General features: G+C 39.7%; 1 protein-coding gene across 2 annotated transcripts in view; it reads right to left on the bottom strand.

The window, feature by feature from the left end:
* Positions 1-1,604: 1,604 nt before the first annotated feature.
* TAF1B (TATA-box binding protein associated factor, RNA polymerase I subunit B) overlaps positions 1,605-13,681 on the bottom strand; it is a 44,812-nt gene continuing 32,735 nt past the window's right edge. The window contains exons 9-16 of one of the 2 annotated variants that reach the window (XR_014561923.1): positions 12,858-13,005; positions 9,485-9,662; positions 7,732-7,778; positions 6,415-6,505; positions 5,791-5,861; positions 4,869-5,085; positions 4,606-4,713; positions 2,773-2,870 (exon numbers count right to left, since the gene is read on the bottom strand). Coding sequence is in view for 1 of the 2 variants with exons in the window: in XM_083730396.1 (XP_083586522.1) it covers positions 2,687-2,870; positions 4,869-5,085; positions 5,791-5,861; positions 6,415-6,505; positions 7,732-7,778; positions 9,485-9,662; positions 12,858-13,005 (936 nt within the window). In the remaining variant the exon portion in view is untranslated. Of the gene's footprint in view, positions 2,871-4,605; positions 4,714-4,868; positions 5,086-5,790; positions 5,862-6,414; positions 6,506-7,731; positions 7,779-9,484; positions 9,663-12,857; positions 13,006-13,681 lie in introns of both variants that reach the window. The other variant, XM_083730396.1, reaches the window with a different exon arrangement.

Below are 13,681 nucleotides of genomic sequence, written 5' to 3'. Positions count from 1 at the left end.
AGCCTCAGTGCCTAGGACTTGCCGATCGAAAGGTCAGCGGTTCGAATCCCTGCGGCGGGGTGCGCTCCCGCTGCTCGGTCCCAGCGCCTGCCAACCTAGCAGTTCGAAAGCACCTCCGGGTGCAAGTAGATAAATACGGACCGCTTACCAGCGGGAAGGTAAACGGCGTTTCCGTGTGCGGCTCTGGTTCGCCAGAGCAGCGATGTCACGCTGGCCACGTGACCCGGAAGTGTCTCCGGACAGTGCTGGCCCCTGGCCTCTTAAGTGAGATGGGCGCACAACCCCAGAGTCTGTCAAGACTGGCCCGTACGGGCAGGGGTACCTTTACCTTTACCTTTATGAATGCTTAACACTTTTTGGTGGATTCTTTTAAGTGATAGCATGCCACTCACAGCATTGTAACTGCAATGGAAAGGTGGTTGTGTAATGTTTAAGATTAATACTTTGTTGAGCATCAATGTTACATTTGATAGAAAACAGTAGTTATTAGTATTATCATTGATGGCTGTTGCTTTAGATATGTACCACAGGAGTGCAAATCAAGAATAAAACAGAATCAGAAATACCCCAAAACTAAATATTAAGGCAACCAAAATTGTTCTCTCTTTGTCTATTCCTACTAATGCGATCACATATCACTGGTTATTTAGCTCTGTGTGATACTCAGATGCAACAAAAGGCGATCCAGTATTTTCTGTAGAGCTTAGAAATCCTTGGGCTTGGGAGCATAATAAAGGAGAAAATCATCCCTTTCAAAAGAAGATCTAGTATTTTTTGTAGAGCTGAGAAGTCCTTAGGCTAAGGAGCATAATAAAAGAAAAAAACATCCCTTCTTTTTTAAAAAAGGACTACAGATAAAATGCTGATTTATTTATTTTTGCTGAAGAGAAGAGGAGCTGCAACTTAAATACAAACAGAGGAGGTAGTTAAAGCTGTTGTTTTAGAGACATACACCCTACCCTTGGGCTATCCAACCCCATTTGTCTGCTTGAGAAATGCAATTGCACCTCGGCATAATGGTGAGTGGACTCAAAGCATTTGTGTCCCAGGCTCAGCACAACTTCATTTCAGTAAAGATCAGGTGCTGCCATGCTTCACAAGCCTGTTAGCTATGATGACAGTGACTAAGTGCCGACTGATCCATCTAGGCGTAATGCTGTTTTAAAGGTATAGCACCTTTAATAGATATAGCACCTAAATGTGCTAGGCATTTAGAGGAGTGTTGGCATCCGTCTTTCTCGGGAGACACTGGAAAAATGTGTCTTCCAGGGTAAAGTCAAACTATTGGAGACTTACAGCGCCTGCTGTGGCTGTAGAGACCGATATGGAAGAGACATGTTTTACTGCAGGTGGGGCAAATGAAGGTGTCCAGTTTAGCTGCTGCAGTGCGCTACAGCGTTTCTCCTCTCTACTCAACTTAAAACATTCTGGAAGGTGGAACCTGATTGCCAACTGTCAATCTTAACACGTATTATGGAGGTCAAGCAACAGCAAGGGGGAAGAGATCCAAGGGGTGAATTGCGGCTTAGATTAGTAGTAGGTTCCTAATCAATGCAGAGGTAGTATCGCTACACAAAAACTCATTTACTTGTATTATTCATTCATTCAAGTCTATCACATTTTTTTTATTGTGAAAAAGACAAAAACGAAACAAAACCCAAAGTGTTCTGTTTTAACCATCCAATGAAGCCAAAATGTTAACAGGAATAGTGCGCTGAACCTTACTTCTTTGAAGCATTAGAGACAAAACACTGCTGATGCAGACAGGCAAAGAATATTGGCTTTCAAAGCTGTAACTATACTTTAGCTGGCTTTAAGATTGGGCTGGATTAAAGGTAAGATGCTCACTGTAACAGGAATGGAGATTTACGCAATAATTTGTTTTATTCACTACTATTAGGCTACATTCCTATGCCATTACAAATCTCCAAAGAACTAAAGGAATTCCACAAAGGGGCAAGCCCAATCAATACATTTTAGCACCTGAGGTTAACAAAAAAAAATCAAAGTGGATTCCCCTCCTATTCTAAACTGGGGTGTGGAGGGAATACAGTGTTAAGCAACACAGAAATTACCACCTGAAGCAGATACCTCTCTGCCTCATGGAGCACCCAACTCCACTGATAAACCAGTAAGGTACCATCAGATTGTAGGATCACAGCATTAGGAAGTAGCTAAATGGCAACTTCATTTGAAAAAAAAGAGAGGTTTATTTCAAAATATGTCAATATGTTTTTGTTATTACAATAGTGAACAAGAAGTTCAAAATGTATAAAAATTTTACAGTATGACTGGGGGGACACAGAGTTTAGTTTAGTGGATCACATTATCACCCACCCTGCCACAAACTGTAAGGTCCAATTCAGACATCGCATTCTCAATCTAATAAATGTGGTTTGCAATAAAAGCTTCCCAGTCTGGATGCAAACGAGAAACTGATTTAAAGTATTTTTGTATGAAGCAGCCCAACGCGGCATTTGTTTCTGCTCCAACAAACTGTGGTAGCTGGACTAGGAACGTGACATCTGAAGTACAAACAAATTGCAGAGCAGCTGCATCTTTCTTAATGTGATGATGTCAGTAAATCTCAATTAATGAGTATGAATTTTCCGTATAGGTTATTGCACTTACTGAAGGTCTTCGCTCTCTTGAGATAAGTCTTTGGTTTTTAAAGCTTTCCACCTTTTCAAACTTTGGAGAGTATGGATTTTTTACGAAGTTCTGTATAGAAGAGTTTATGTTCAATCACACAGACTTCTTCATGGATGAGAGAGGGCTTCACCCGCAGGATGAAGGAGAACAGATTTAAAACAAACTGGTAGGAATGAGGAAAATTTGACTCTTTAAAGTATGCCAAATGACCACACGTCCTAGAAAAGGGGGAAAAAATAGAAAACAGCCCACAAATTTATTCCAAATTACAACATCCAGAAAAACGGGTACACATCCTATCAATATTATTCAAGCTCTTCTTGTACCACTATAGCTAAGCATTTATAGACAGCACTTGTAATCTGCAAAGTGTTTTGTAAGTGTTTGCTCTGCTTTCTTTGTGAACAACCCTGTTGAGCCGCATGATCCCTGCTTTAAAGATAGGCGACTCACTCTCAAAGAGACAGAAACTTAGGCATGGTCATACAAAGAATTCACGAATGCGGAAGACCTTGAACCCGATTCTTACTTTTTCAAGATGCCCATTCTAAAGCCCTGTTCACACAAAGCAGTGGAATGTGTGGTGTGGGAGCTGCTCAAAATATAAACGGCAAGGAGTTTGCTACATATGGCAAGCTGCACTCAATAACTCTTGTGCAAATTTGCTGGTTTCGCTCTTCCAACCATCGCGAGCACCCAGATTTATGTAGTAAATTGCTTCACGTAAACAGCTGTGTGTGTGCACAGCAGACTCCAAGCTGTTTGGGTTTTAAGAAGCCACAGTGCTACTGTTTGTGTACCTAAATTAGAAGTATGGGGCTGTATCCAACGCAGCAGCGATCTGATTGCACAGCAGGACTTCTCCTTCCTCTCCTCTCCCCACATGACCCCAAAATCTGCTTCATAGGGCCACCCAAGCATCTGGGGGCAGACTTTGAGGGTGCATGATGGGCTACAGGGAAGAAGAGAGGAGAAAGGAAGCTCAGTTGCACAAGTCTTTCCTAGATGATATTTTACGCTGTCTTATTCCATTGGAAGTAACTTTGATTCTTGCTGATAGAACGGCAGGATACAAAAGATGAAACAAACACCCATCTCCAGCTTTCTAGCCCCTGGAATATACTGGGCATCAGTTTAAGAGCAGTACCAGACTAAAACCAGTGCTAAGAACTAAGTAAGGAAAACGTGCTTCTGTCAATTAGGAGAAGGAAGTTTCTCTTGACAAACGTTTCCAGAGTCCAAATGTGTCTCTCTTGGTTCTAACTTATGTGGAAAATTACAAGAGGATATGAGAAGTATATATAATTGACCTTTTTAAGCAAAAAAAGACGTCTTGGTTCTTCTTCCAAAAATGAGGTTCACAATTCTAAAATCTACTTCTGATCTCTTAACCATGGAAGATGGTTAAAAGCTTTACTGGTTGGTAGTTTTAAATGAGTACTACAGAGGTGACCAACACCTGGGACACTTAGAAATGGAAGAAAGAAAGGATCTAGGTAATCTGGGTTTATCACATAGACACAGGCTACTGACTGCCTTTTCATGTGGTTAGGTCTACTACCCAGTAATGTTTTTTTGTAAGTGCTTATATTGTACCCTGAACCAATCTCTGCTATCTGACGTAGCCACAATCAAGATTGATACAAGTACTGACCATAGGAAAGGCTACTCAGGATCCCATTTTAATCTGATTTAAAATAAAGGTTTGACACAGGACAGCCTCAAAGTGCTAACACTACAGAACTGGCAAAAAGCAGTACATTAAATTTTTCAGCAGCCGGAATCATTACTTGAATGCATGAATCCTGTTCTCCTTCCAGCAATAAAGTAGTATGTATGCAAATCTTTTAGGTCTCTCTCTCTCATGTCTTCCACCTCACACTGCCTGCTGGCAGAATAACATATATTGTTCAACAAGAAATCTATCATTAAAGGATGTTGTGATTAATATACTTAAGCAAACTTTAATGTCCTCTACCACATGTTCTTGTTCATAATACTGTATCTTTCTTCCAAACTGGTGATGAATAATTTTTTTAAAAAGGCAAAAATGTAGGATACCTGAAACGCAGCAAAATGTGACAGATGGGCGGGGTATAAATAATAAATTATTAGTATTAGTATTATTATATTCACGTCAACACATTCTACAATTCATCTTCTACAAACGCTAACACATTTAGCACACATTTTCTACAGGGATGTCAAACACTTACTTCCGTTTGCACAGTGCAGTCGTACACAACCAATACTTTCTGTTCAGAGTTGTTAATGTGTCGCCTTTTGGTTGCAAAATCCCAACCAGGCTGTGCCCGTGGAAACAATCTATTTCCTCAGTCCAATTTAGCTGGAAACTTGAGGGGCTCCGCTTCTCAGTAGGTTCCACAGAACCAGACAGTGTTCGGAACTGCCTTTGAAGGTCCACTACCATTTCTGTACAAAGCGAAATGTAACAATGAGCCACAAAACATTTTAAAGGTTGTTTCAGAAAGAAATAAAGGCTGGAAGACTTCCATAAAGGAAGCAAACTTCACAAGGCAAACCCAAATGCTGAATATAAGTTATTCTCCAAAAACCTACGTAATTCTGGTGATAGTAAAAAAATATATATCAGAACTTAGCATCTTCTTGAAGAATTTGGGTGTCTCATGACAGGCACTTTAATGGAAAATTTAAATAATCTCCAACAGCTGTACACATCACATGGGAAGAACTGACATATGGAAAAAGAGGAGTGTGGCCTTTCTTTCTTTCTTTCTTTCTTTCTTTCTTTCTTTCTTTCTTTCTTTCTTTCTTTCTTTCTTTCAGGACTACTCTAACTCTAGCATTGTCTTTGTCAGGTTCTTCTCTTTTCCCAGAGTGTACCTGTCAATCTATTTACAGCGTAGGAAGCAGAGTCAGGAAGGCCTCAAGAATATTCCAAAATGCTTTCTGGGAGAATGGCTCAATGTTACATATTTGAGCCGTGTAAGGCTTACGGCAGACGGTAGTTCTGTTCCTACTTCCTTGTCAGACTGGGAATCCCAATCCCCTTTCTCCTTATGCCTCAAATGTGTCCAGGTTCTTAAGAACTAAATTCAACCTTGGGGGGGGGGGGGAAAGAGTCATGTTTTAGGAAAGGAAGAGCAAATCACTTACGTCTTTTCTTGAGGAAAGCATATGTTTCGTGGACAAAAAACAATAGTGGCTTCTCACATCTCCATAAATGTCTGAAGATGCAAAAAAAGAAAAGAAAAGAAAAAGAAAAAAGAAATATTTGGGGGTGGAGGAAAGAGAAGACAACACACAGTGGATTATCGTCACAACAACCATATCCTTAACTATGATCTAAACCTGTTATGGAACAGTTGAATACAATCACCTGTTTGGTTTCACCATTCATCCCAAAAATGCCAAAAGTGAAATATCTTCCATTAATACCACTGCGGCTACTTAGGGGAAATAGCAGTGTAGTGCTAAAACCCCTTCCACCACAGCTTAATCATCCCTCCACCAAGGCTACTTTCTACAGAAACCTTCCCCATACATTCCTCAAAATATTCCTCCCATTCCTTTTACGTAAAATAAATAAATAAATGTCAGCAATGGTATCAGAAGTAAAAAGAAAAACCCACCAAAAAACATTTACAAAGAGAGATTTCCTAAGACATTACAGATGGGTCTACCCATTTTAATTCATATCTTCAGCTACTGCCCATTGCTATCATACCCCTTTAATTTATCCAACCCAAATCAGAGACTGTCAGTCTATGAACACCACACCTGATTCTTCCTTCGTTAAATTTCTTCTGCTCCACATCCAGAGCATTCTTTACAACTAGGTACCATTTCCAAATATCAAACACTGGACAGCCTATAGTGAAAATGAATGAATTAAGTTTTAACTTTTATTCCATCCGTCTTTCAATGAATTTAAAATCAGCATGGCCTCGTTATTTCTGTGCAGGATAAGAGAAGACCAAGAAAGCTCCACATCAAATTCCACATACACCATGCAGGGTTTGAAACTTCCATTGTTCTAGGCGCATTTTGAGACAGGGAATTTCATTAGCGCAAGTGGTTCCTGAGCTCTGGGTGCAGTACTGCGCCTAAGATTTCAGATTAAAACTGCAGAGTGGAAGGAAAGGAGGACCTTTTTCTGCCTCCCCACTTCCAGTTACTCTCCGAAGACTGAAGAAGAGACCCTCTTAAGAATATTAAGGGGGTGGGCAGGGGAAGGACTAGACTGTGTGAAAAGTGAACACAGTTGATTCACTTTCAGCTTTGTATTCTTGTTATAAAAGAGTGAGCCTGGACAGTAGGTTGCTACACCCATAGCCTAGGTTTAAGGTGCCATTTAGCTCTTAGCTTTCATATCTCTGTTTCTAACACTGACACCACACTATACTGACTCTTGTTAAGCTGCGATTAAAAGTACTGCATTCGTTTTTCAGCATTCTAGGATATCCAGCTTTAAGGGCATATTTGTATGAACAGATATCTGTGAGCCCAATTCGTCTTTGGATGTTCTCTAAGGGAGGAGGGATTCAAAGCAGATGATCTGCCCTAAACTTATTCGAGGGACTAGATCTACTGCTGACCACATCGTCACTACATAGTTGGGAATACAGCAATGATCTACACAAGTTAACAGAAAACTAGCTAGGTTTAAAGAAGGCTAAAGCCAGCTGGGAAACATGAGGGCAACGGGCATGAGGACAGAGAGGAACAGAGGGGAGGAAGAATGTGATCCTGCAGCCGGTCCCTGATCCCTTTAGAGCAACTGAAGGATGAGCTATCTTACATCTGCACTGGAGTCTCTGGAAACTGAGCCTTTGTCGGTTTCCAGCATTTGCTATGCGACGTCTGCATCTAAAATTTAAGAGGCTACAGTCATTCAGATATTGCTTGGAAGCCACATGCAAATGTAAAATGCTCCTTTTTCACATGTAGCTCTTTCATACATTCATATGACTTACACTTTCTTTTCAATTCACACACTCTACTGAACGAGCTTCCACAACTGTCTTGCATGTATGCTAGCATCTTAAAATATGCAATGCAAAACTTATACTAAGCTTCTTCTAAAGTATTTGTTACCTTCTTCTTTCCTTTTGTTTCTCTCTTCGGCATAGTCTGCTAGTAACCTGAAAATATATCCAACAGATTCAGAGGGTTTTTTTTAATTGAAAACATGGTCCTCATTTTTTCAAACTACTCAAAGCGTATTTAAAATCTGAGCCACTGTAATGAATCCAAAGGCCTTATCTCTTAGATTAAAAATTTTTAATTGTAAGGGCTGGGTCAAACCTTGCTCATCCCATGTGAATGGCCTCCTCCTATGTTGCAGTTCTTGGATAACTGGGGACCATAGTGGCTAGCTCTGCAGGATACAGACCCTTAGCCTCCAATTTTTTCTCCAAATCCTTGGCCTCATCCCCCAGAGGGGAAGTCGGACCCCAGGCTCATGACACCATCCATTTGCATTGGGCTTTACTTACATGGAACATCTTCATACAAGAATCCACTGTCATCTGGTGGGGGGGGACGGGTTTCAACACTAACATGGACACTCATGTGATCAACAAAAGTGTTACAACCCTCGCTGCTTGAAACACACCCTTTTCTGCCTCCACATTACAAGGATGAGGATGATTTATTACCCTTCCTTAGCCAGAGGGTTCCAAAAAATTAAAATACGACATCAAAAACAGCTTAAAGCAAATTGGACTGGGATAAGTAACATTTGAACCACCACTATGTCAAATAAGACCAGACCCTTTCAGAGCTGTGCTGCAGAGTTATTCTGCCTGACCAAGAGGGAAATGGCAAAACCGATTCTAGATGCTATGTGAATATACACAAATTGAATATTAAGGAAGCAATATGTTATATTTCTCTTATTCAGTGTTCCATTTGTTTATTCCAATGATTCTCAAACTTTTTTTCCTCTGGGCCACACTTCCATAATTAAAGTTTACTCATCTCACACCATTTTCTTCATTGGTAAGAAATACATTGAAAAACAAAAAGAAACAACTCCTAACAGTGCTTAATTCACACCACAGAACACAACTACTTTATAATAAGATCACAGGACAGCCAGAAAGTATAAAACAATGCAGCTACGTAACAACATGAATCATTCCCAAAAGGTAATTATAAACGAGTCTCTTACGTATGCACCTTATGTATACAAACTCAATGAGAGGTGTGAGCTTGCTTTTGCCAGGTAATGTCATTTATATTAGGTCTAATTTGAGACAAACGAACTCTCATCTCCTCATCAACGCAAAGAAGCCTTTCTCTTTTCTGATCTTTCATATTGGTCAGAGTTGGAGAACGGCAGAAGGACAGCCAATGCTATTCTCCAGCACTCTGTTCAAACAGTGATTCTGGATCACAACTTAGGACTGTCCTCAGTACCACTTGATACTCTCATTTTGAAAAGATATCAAGCCATATTCTGCAAATTTAAAAAAAAACACGTTTTGATACTATACTGCACCAGTGGCGTAGCGTGGGTTGTCAGCACCCGGGGCAAGGCAAGTAATTTGTGCCCCCTAACCCGTGGATTTGCGCCCCCTAACCCTAACCCCCAGATGTTGCGCCCAGTGCGGCCGGGCCCCCCTGCACCCCCCACGCTACGCCACTGTACTGCACTGAAATGTTTAAGCATTTCTTTGTCCTTGAATCTTCCGGCCATGCTTGCCATCCTCTCCTGCCGCACCACACCCTTTGAGAACCACTGACCTAGTCCTTAGTGGTAACAATAGCAGTCTAGGATTTTTGTGGCCCTGGACTGCAATAAGTCGGTAAGTTTGCGTTTGCTATAATGGCAGCGCACACTTACCATTCATAATGGTCATCCAGCAAGAACAGCATTTTCAGCACCACCACCACCACAGCTACGGCAAGAATATCGTATTTCACATTCTGAGCTGATTTATTCTCAGGATGGAGTGTCAGGAAGTCCATTTCACCAACGCCAGTTTTTTTTACCACTCTGCACGTCCACTTGTGCATATCATCTGAATTAAGAAGAGGATAAACTTCAAATGCTATGGAAGTCCAACACAAAGAACTAGAGTTGGAACGAACCTTGGAGGTTTATCCAGTCCAATGGTGGGGAACCCGACCTAATAAGGCTAGCCAGGCCTCCCCATTTGGCTCGCAATACTGCTTCACCAGGTCTTGCCATGGCTGGAAAGTATTTAAAGGTACAAAAAAATTGTTTGTTCATAATATTCATAATAATATTTATTATTTTCCATACATAGACATAACAAAAGAAAAAGTTGACAATAATAAAGGAAAAAGAATGAAACAGAAAAAAGAAAAAGAAAAAGATATATAGAACATAAAATACAACAAATCATCACTACACTAACACTTAATTAATTAGTTAAGATCCGTCTTCATAAACATATTATTTGACTTCCTCAATTCTCTTCCATCTGAATTTCTTAGGAATTATATATAGCAGTTTCCAATATCATTATTTCATAAAGTCATAATCATATTTCCTAACTTTTATTATCGTACATTTTCTTATTTATATTTGTTTGTTCATAATAGACATGTGAGTGTTGCTCTATTCCTAGTAGATTAGTTGAGCATGTTTTAGTCATTTAAGTGTACATGTGCACAATTGTGTTTGCGGGGGAAAGCTTTACTTTCAAACGGGGTCACCAGTGAGGTATACGAACTGTTTCTGCTTATGGAAGGGAATCAACATTTTAGGCAGGTGAATGCTGGCGGTATTTCAGAGTATACTGACAACCCCTCTGGAATCTGATGAGGTAGCTGATTCATGACATCCTTGCTAAACTGGAAAAGTAAGAAATTGTGTTCCTTGTGTCTTCGAAGACACCTGTACAGCAATGTAAAGATTGTAGCTACAGTTAAAGTGGCGTAAAAAGAAGTACAAATGCACCTTTTCTTAAAAGAAGAAATGTTAAAATACAAGGCAACCTATCGATCTGTGGTAGCAGTACTACTTAAACCTTATTCTTGCTGTGCGTGAAGACATGATCCAACCCAAATTTAGGACGCAAAGTGTTATTAATTTCAGTTGGAGCATTAAGTTTCTGCTTTAATCTGTGCTGCATTAAGGACAATGGAACTTAACAGGGTTTAACTTTGATTGGATAACCTTCCTCCATCAGATCCATTTGTGCTTTGCAATTTTCAAAAGGTACATGCAGGACTGGCATTATAACATAGCAGTCCCAATTCTCTTAAACATGGTTTTAAGACTGAGTAAGCTCAGGGCTGCCACCCCCTCCCTGCTGGGTCATTTCCCTCCCTCCTTCATCAGCATCAACCACAGTATAACCAAAGCTAATACTAACAAAACAGTTCAATCCTTGGCTAAAAGCTAACCATGATTAATACCGGCAATGGGACAAACAGCACTGTGCCCTAATTAATGCTGAAATGAGCGAGGAATTTCCACTGAAGAGGAGAAGGGTCATGCCACAGCCTGCTTCCTATTCTAGTTTATTTATATATTTCTAGGCTGTTTTCTCACCTGTAAGCAGCTGGTTATGCAAGTATGAATATGATTACTGCAGCAGCATGCAGAGTCTAAGAATAAATTAATACTGAATATTACATCTGGAATTCTAAGAGCACTGTCAACCTTTGGTATCCAAACCAGTCTTTCCCAGATGTTCTTGAACTAAAATCTCTGACCACTGGCCATGCTAGCTAGGAATGATTGGAATTGTAGACTAACAACATCTACAGACCCAAAGTTGAGAAAGTCTGGTACAGATACTAAAAGTTGAGAATGATCCAACTCTGATTCAAACCACAGCTTCCAAAAATTATGACCAAAATAAGATGTTTCAACAGGAAACATTACATATATTGCAGTGGAAACTTTACGATATATCTCAAAGTGATTTAAGAACAATAGTCCTGTTCACTTAAGCACCTAAAAAATCCTGTTTCATTAAAAATACATAGTAAAAGGGAAAGTAATGAAATCTAAAGGGAAGACATGAAATGTACAATCCTATACACAATTTTATCTGAGAGAAAGTCATGTTGAATATAATGAGACTCATTTCTTAGCGAACCTACATAGGTGTGTACTATTAGGAACCCAGCAATACTGAGGAACACCTTATTTTGCTTCCATGAATCTCATTTTCTCCAAGGAGTGATTGGGTAGAATCAAATGGTCAGCTATAAATGACTTTAATTGTTCTGTTAACATGACTCAGCAGTAAAGAGGATCACAACTGTGTTATTAAAACTTGAGCAGATGTGTCTGGAAAACATTTAGTACTTTCCTTTAATTCTTCTGCTGCCCTAGTGATTAAGTATTTGAACTCCTTCTTGTAATAAAGAGAAGACGAATGTGTGTCTATATGAAGGTACATAGAAGAGACAGTGAAGAAAGTAACATGTTTGCAGACATGATCCGTCCTTATATTTAGTCAAGTTTTATTTTCATATCCAATGGATTCAGAAACAGGATTTCATATACCAAAAAGGTTTAGAGTGTGACTGTTTTAATTATTTTAGTACAGTACCGGGGAAGAGGTTAATTGAAAGCTTAACTCAACACCCACGAGGCATACATTCTGTCTACTGAGCTCACAACAACCAGGTGAGGTAGGCTCAGCGAATAGATAGTGACTTTCCCAAGTTATCTATTACGCCAGGGTTTCCCAAACTTGGGTCCCCAGTTGTTTTTTTGGACTACAATTCTGATCATCCCTGACCACTGGTTCTGCTAGCTAGGGATGATGGGAGTTGTAAACCAAAAGCAGCTGGAGACCCAAGTTTGGGAAACCCTGTTCTGTGCTTCTTCACTGAGCAGGGATCTGAACCAGTATTTCTCAGTTGCGAGTTCAGTGCTCAAGCTGCTGTCCCACACTGGCTCACTCATAAATTTTGAGCCATTGTTTTGGTTTGACAGATCTTAGAGCATCAGCCATGAGTTTCAAATATAAAGCCCTAGGAGTCCCCATGCCACTACCAACTTGAAGTCCATGAAAAACTCCGGGGTATAAATATTTTTTTATTATTATTATTATTATTATTATTATTATTATTATTATTATTATTATCATCAGAATGTGCTTTCGACATTAGTACAGTAAAGGCTATTTAAAAGGACTTGATAATGTATAATTTCTGTTCGTTGGGAAAAATAGGGTGAACATTAGATTGGGTGTTACAAAACACATCCCTCCCCCACATGTCCTTACCAGGTAAGTTGGCTTCCATCAAATACTTCATGCACAGAATGTTTGGATGAAGGAAGCTGCCCTCTGCTATATCTGGAAAACAAGGTAGCTTCAGGTATACAGCAAGGGCCTGTGTCTTTTCGTGAACATCTTCATATGCAGGCCAGGACTGGAAAACAAAATCGAAAATAAGTGTCATCATTTGACCGAAAGCACATCTGCCATCTATAGAAATCTGAGCTGCTTCTTGGGTGACTCCACAAAGCACCAAGCATTGTGCTGAGTTGTTCTTTTAGCGTGGAACTTTCTTCGCTCTTTTGAGAAACACCTAATGAAAGCATAAATACAACAACAGGAAAAACCAAAAAGAGATCTATTATCAGTTAAGCCAGAACCTCTTTAGCCCTGTAAATACACAACATTGCTGCTTTTAACTGCTTTGAAGAATATTTTGGGCACAAGGTCCTATTTACAACATAAGCCAAAGGATAAGGCATCCATACCACAGTTAGCTGAAAAGCAAGTTAAAGCAAACCTACACGATCCTAAAACTTCTAGAAAGCTTTGGAAAACTTATTTCAAAGTGTGCCTTTAGGTTTTTAATGCACTGATTCATATTACTTTATGAATAGAGAAGGCAATAACCATTTTTCTAATATAAATGGATGAGTAATATTTCATTTCAATCAAACTTATTTTCTGATAGTTTCAGGGTATGTTATAGGTAGCATCGTTAAGACAGAAATGTAAACCTGGTTTGTTTGATTTTGGTCTCAGTTCAATAAGAGATAGAAAAGGGGTTTCACCCCACAGCAAACCACAAAAAGGGAAAGAGAATCTGCAAA

This window comes from Podarcis gaigeae (genome assembly GCF_964106915.1).
Source record: "Podarcis gaigeae genome assembly, chromosome: 3".
Classification (NCBI taxonomy): Eukaryota; Metazoa; Chordata; class Lepidosauria; order Squamata; family Lacertidae; genus Podarcis; species Podarcis gaigeae.
This window is presented reverse-complemented; position numbering and strand designations above follow the sequence as displayed.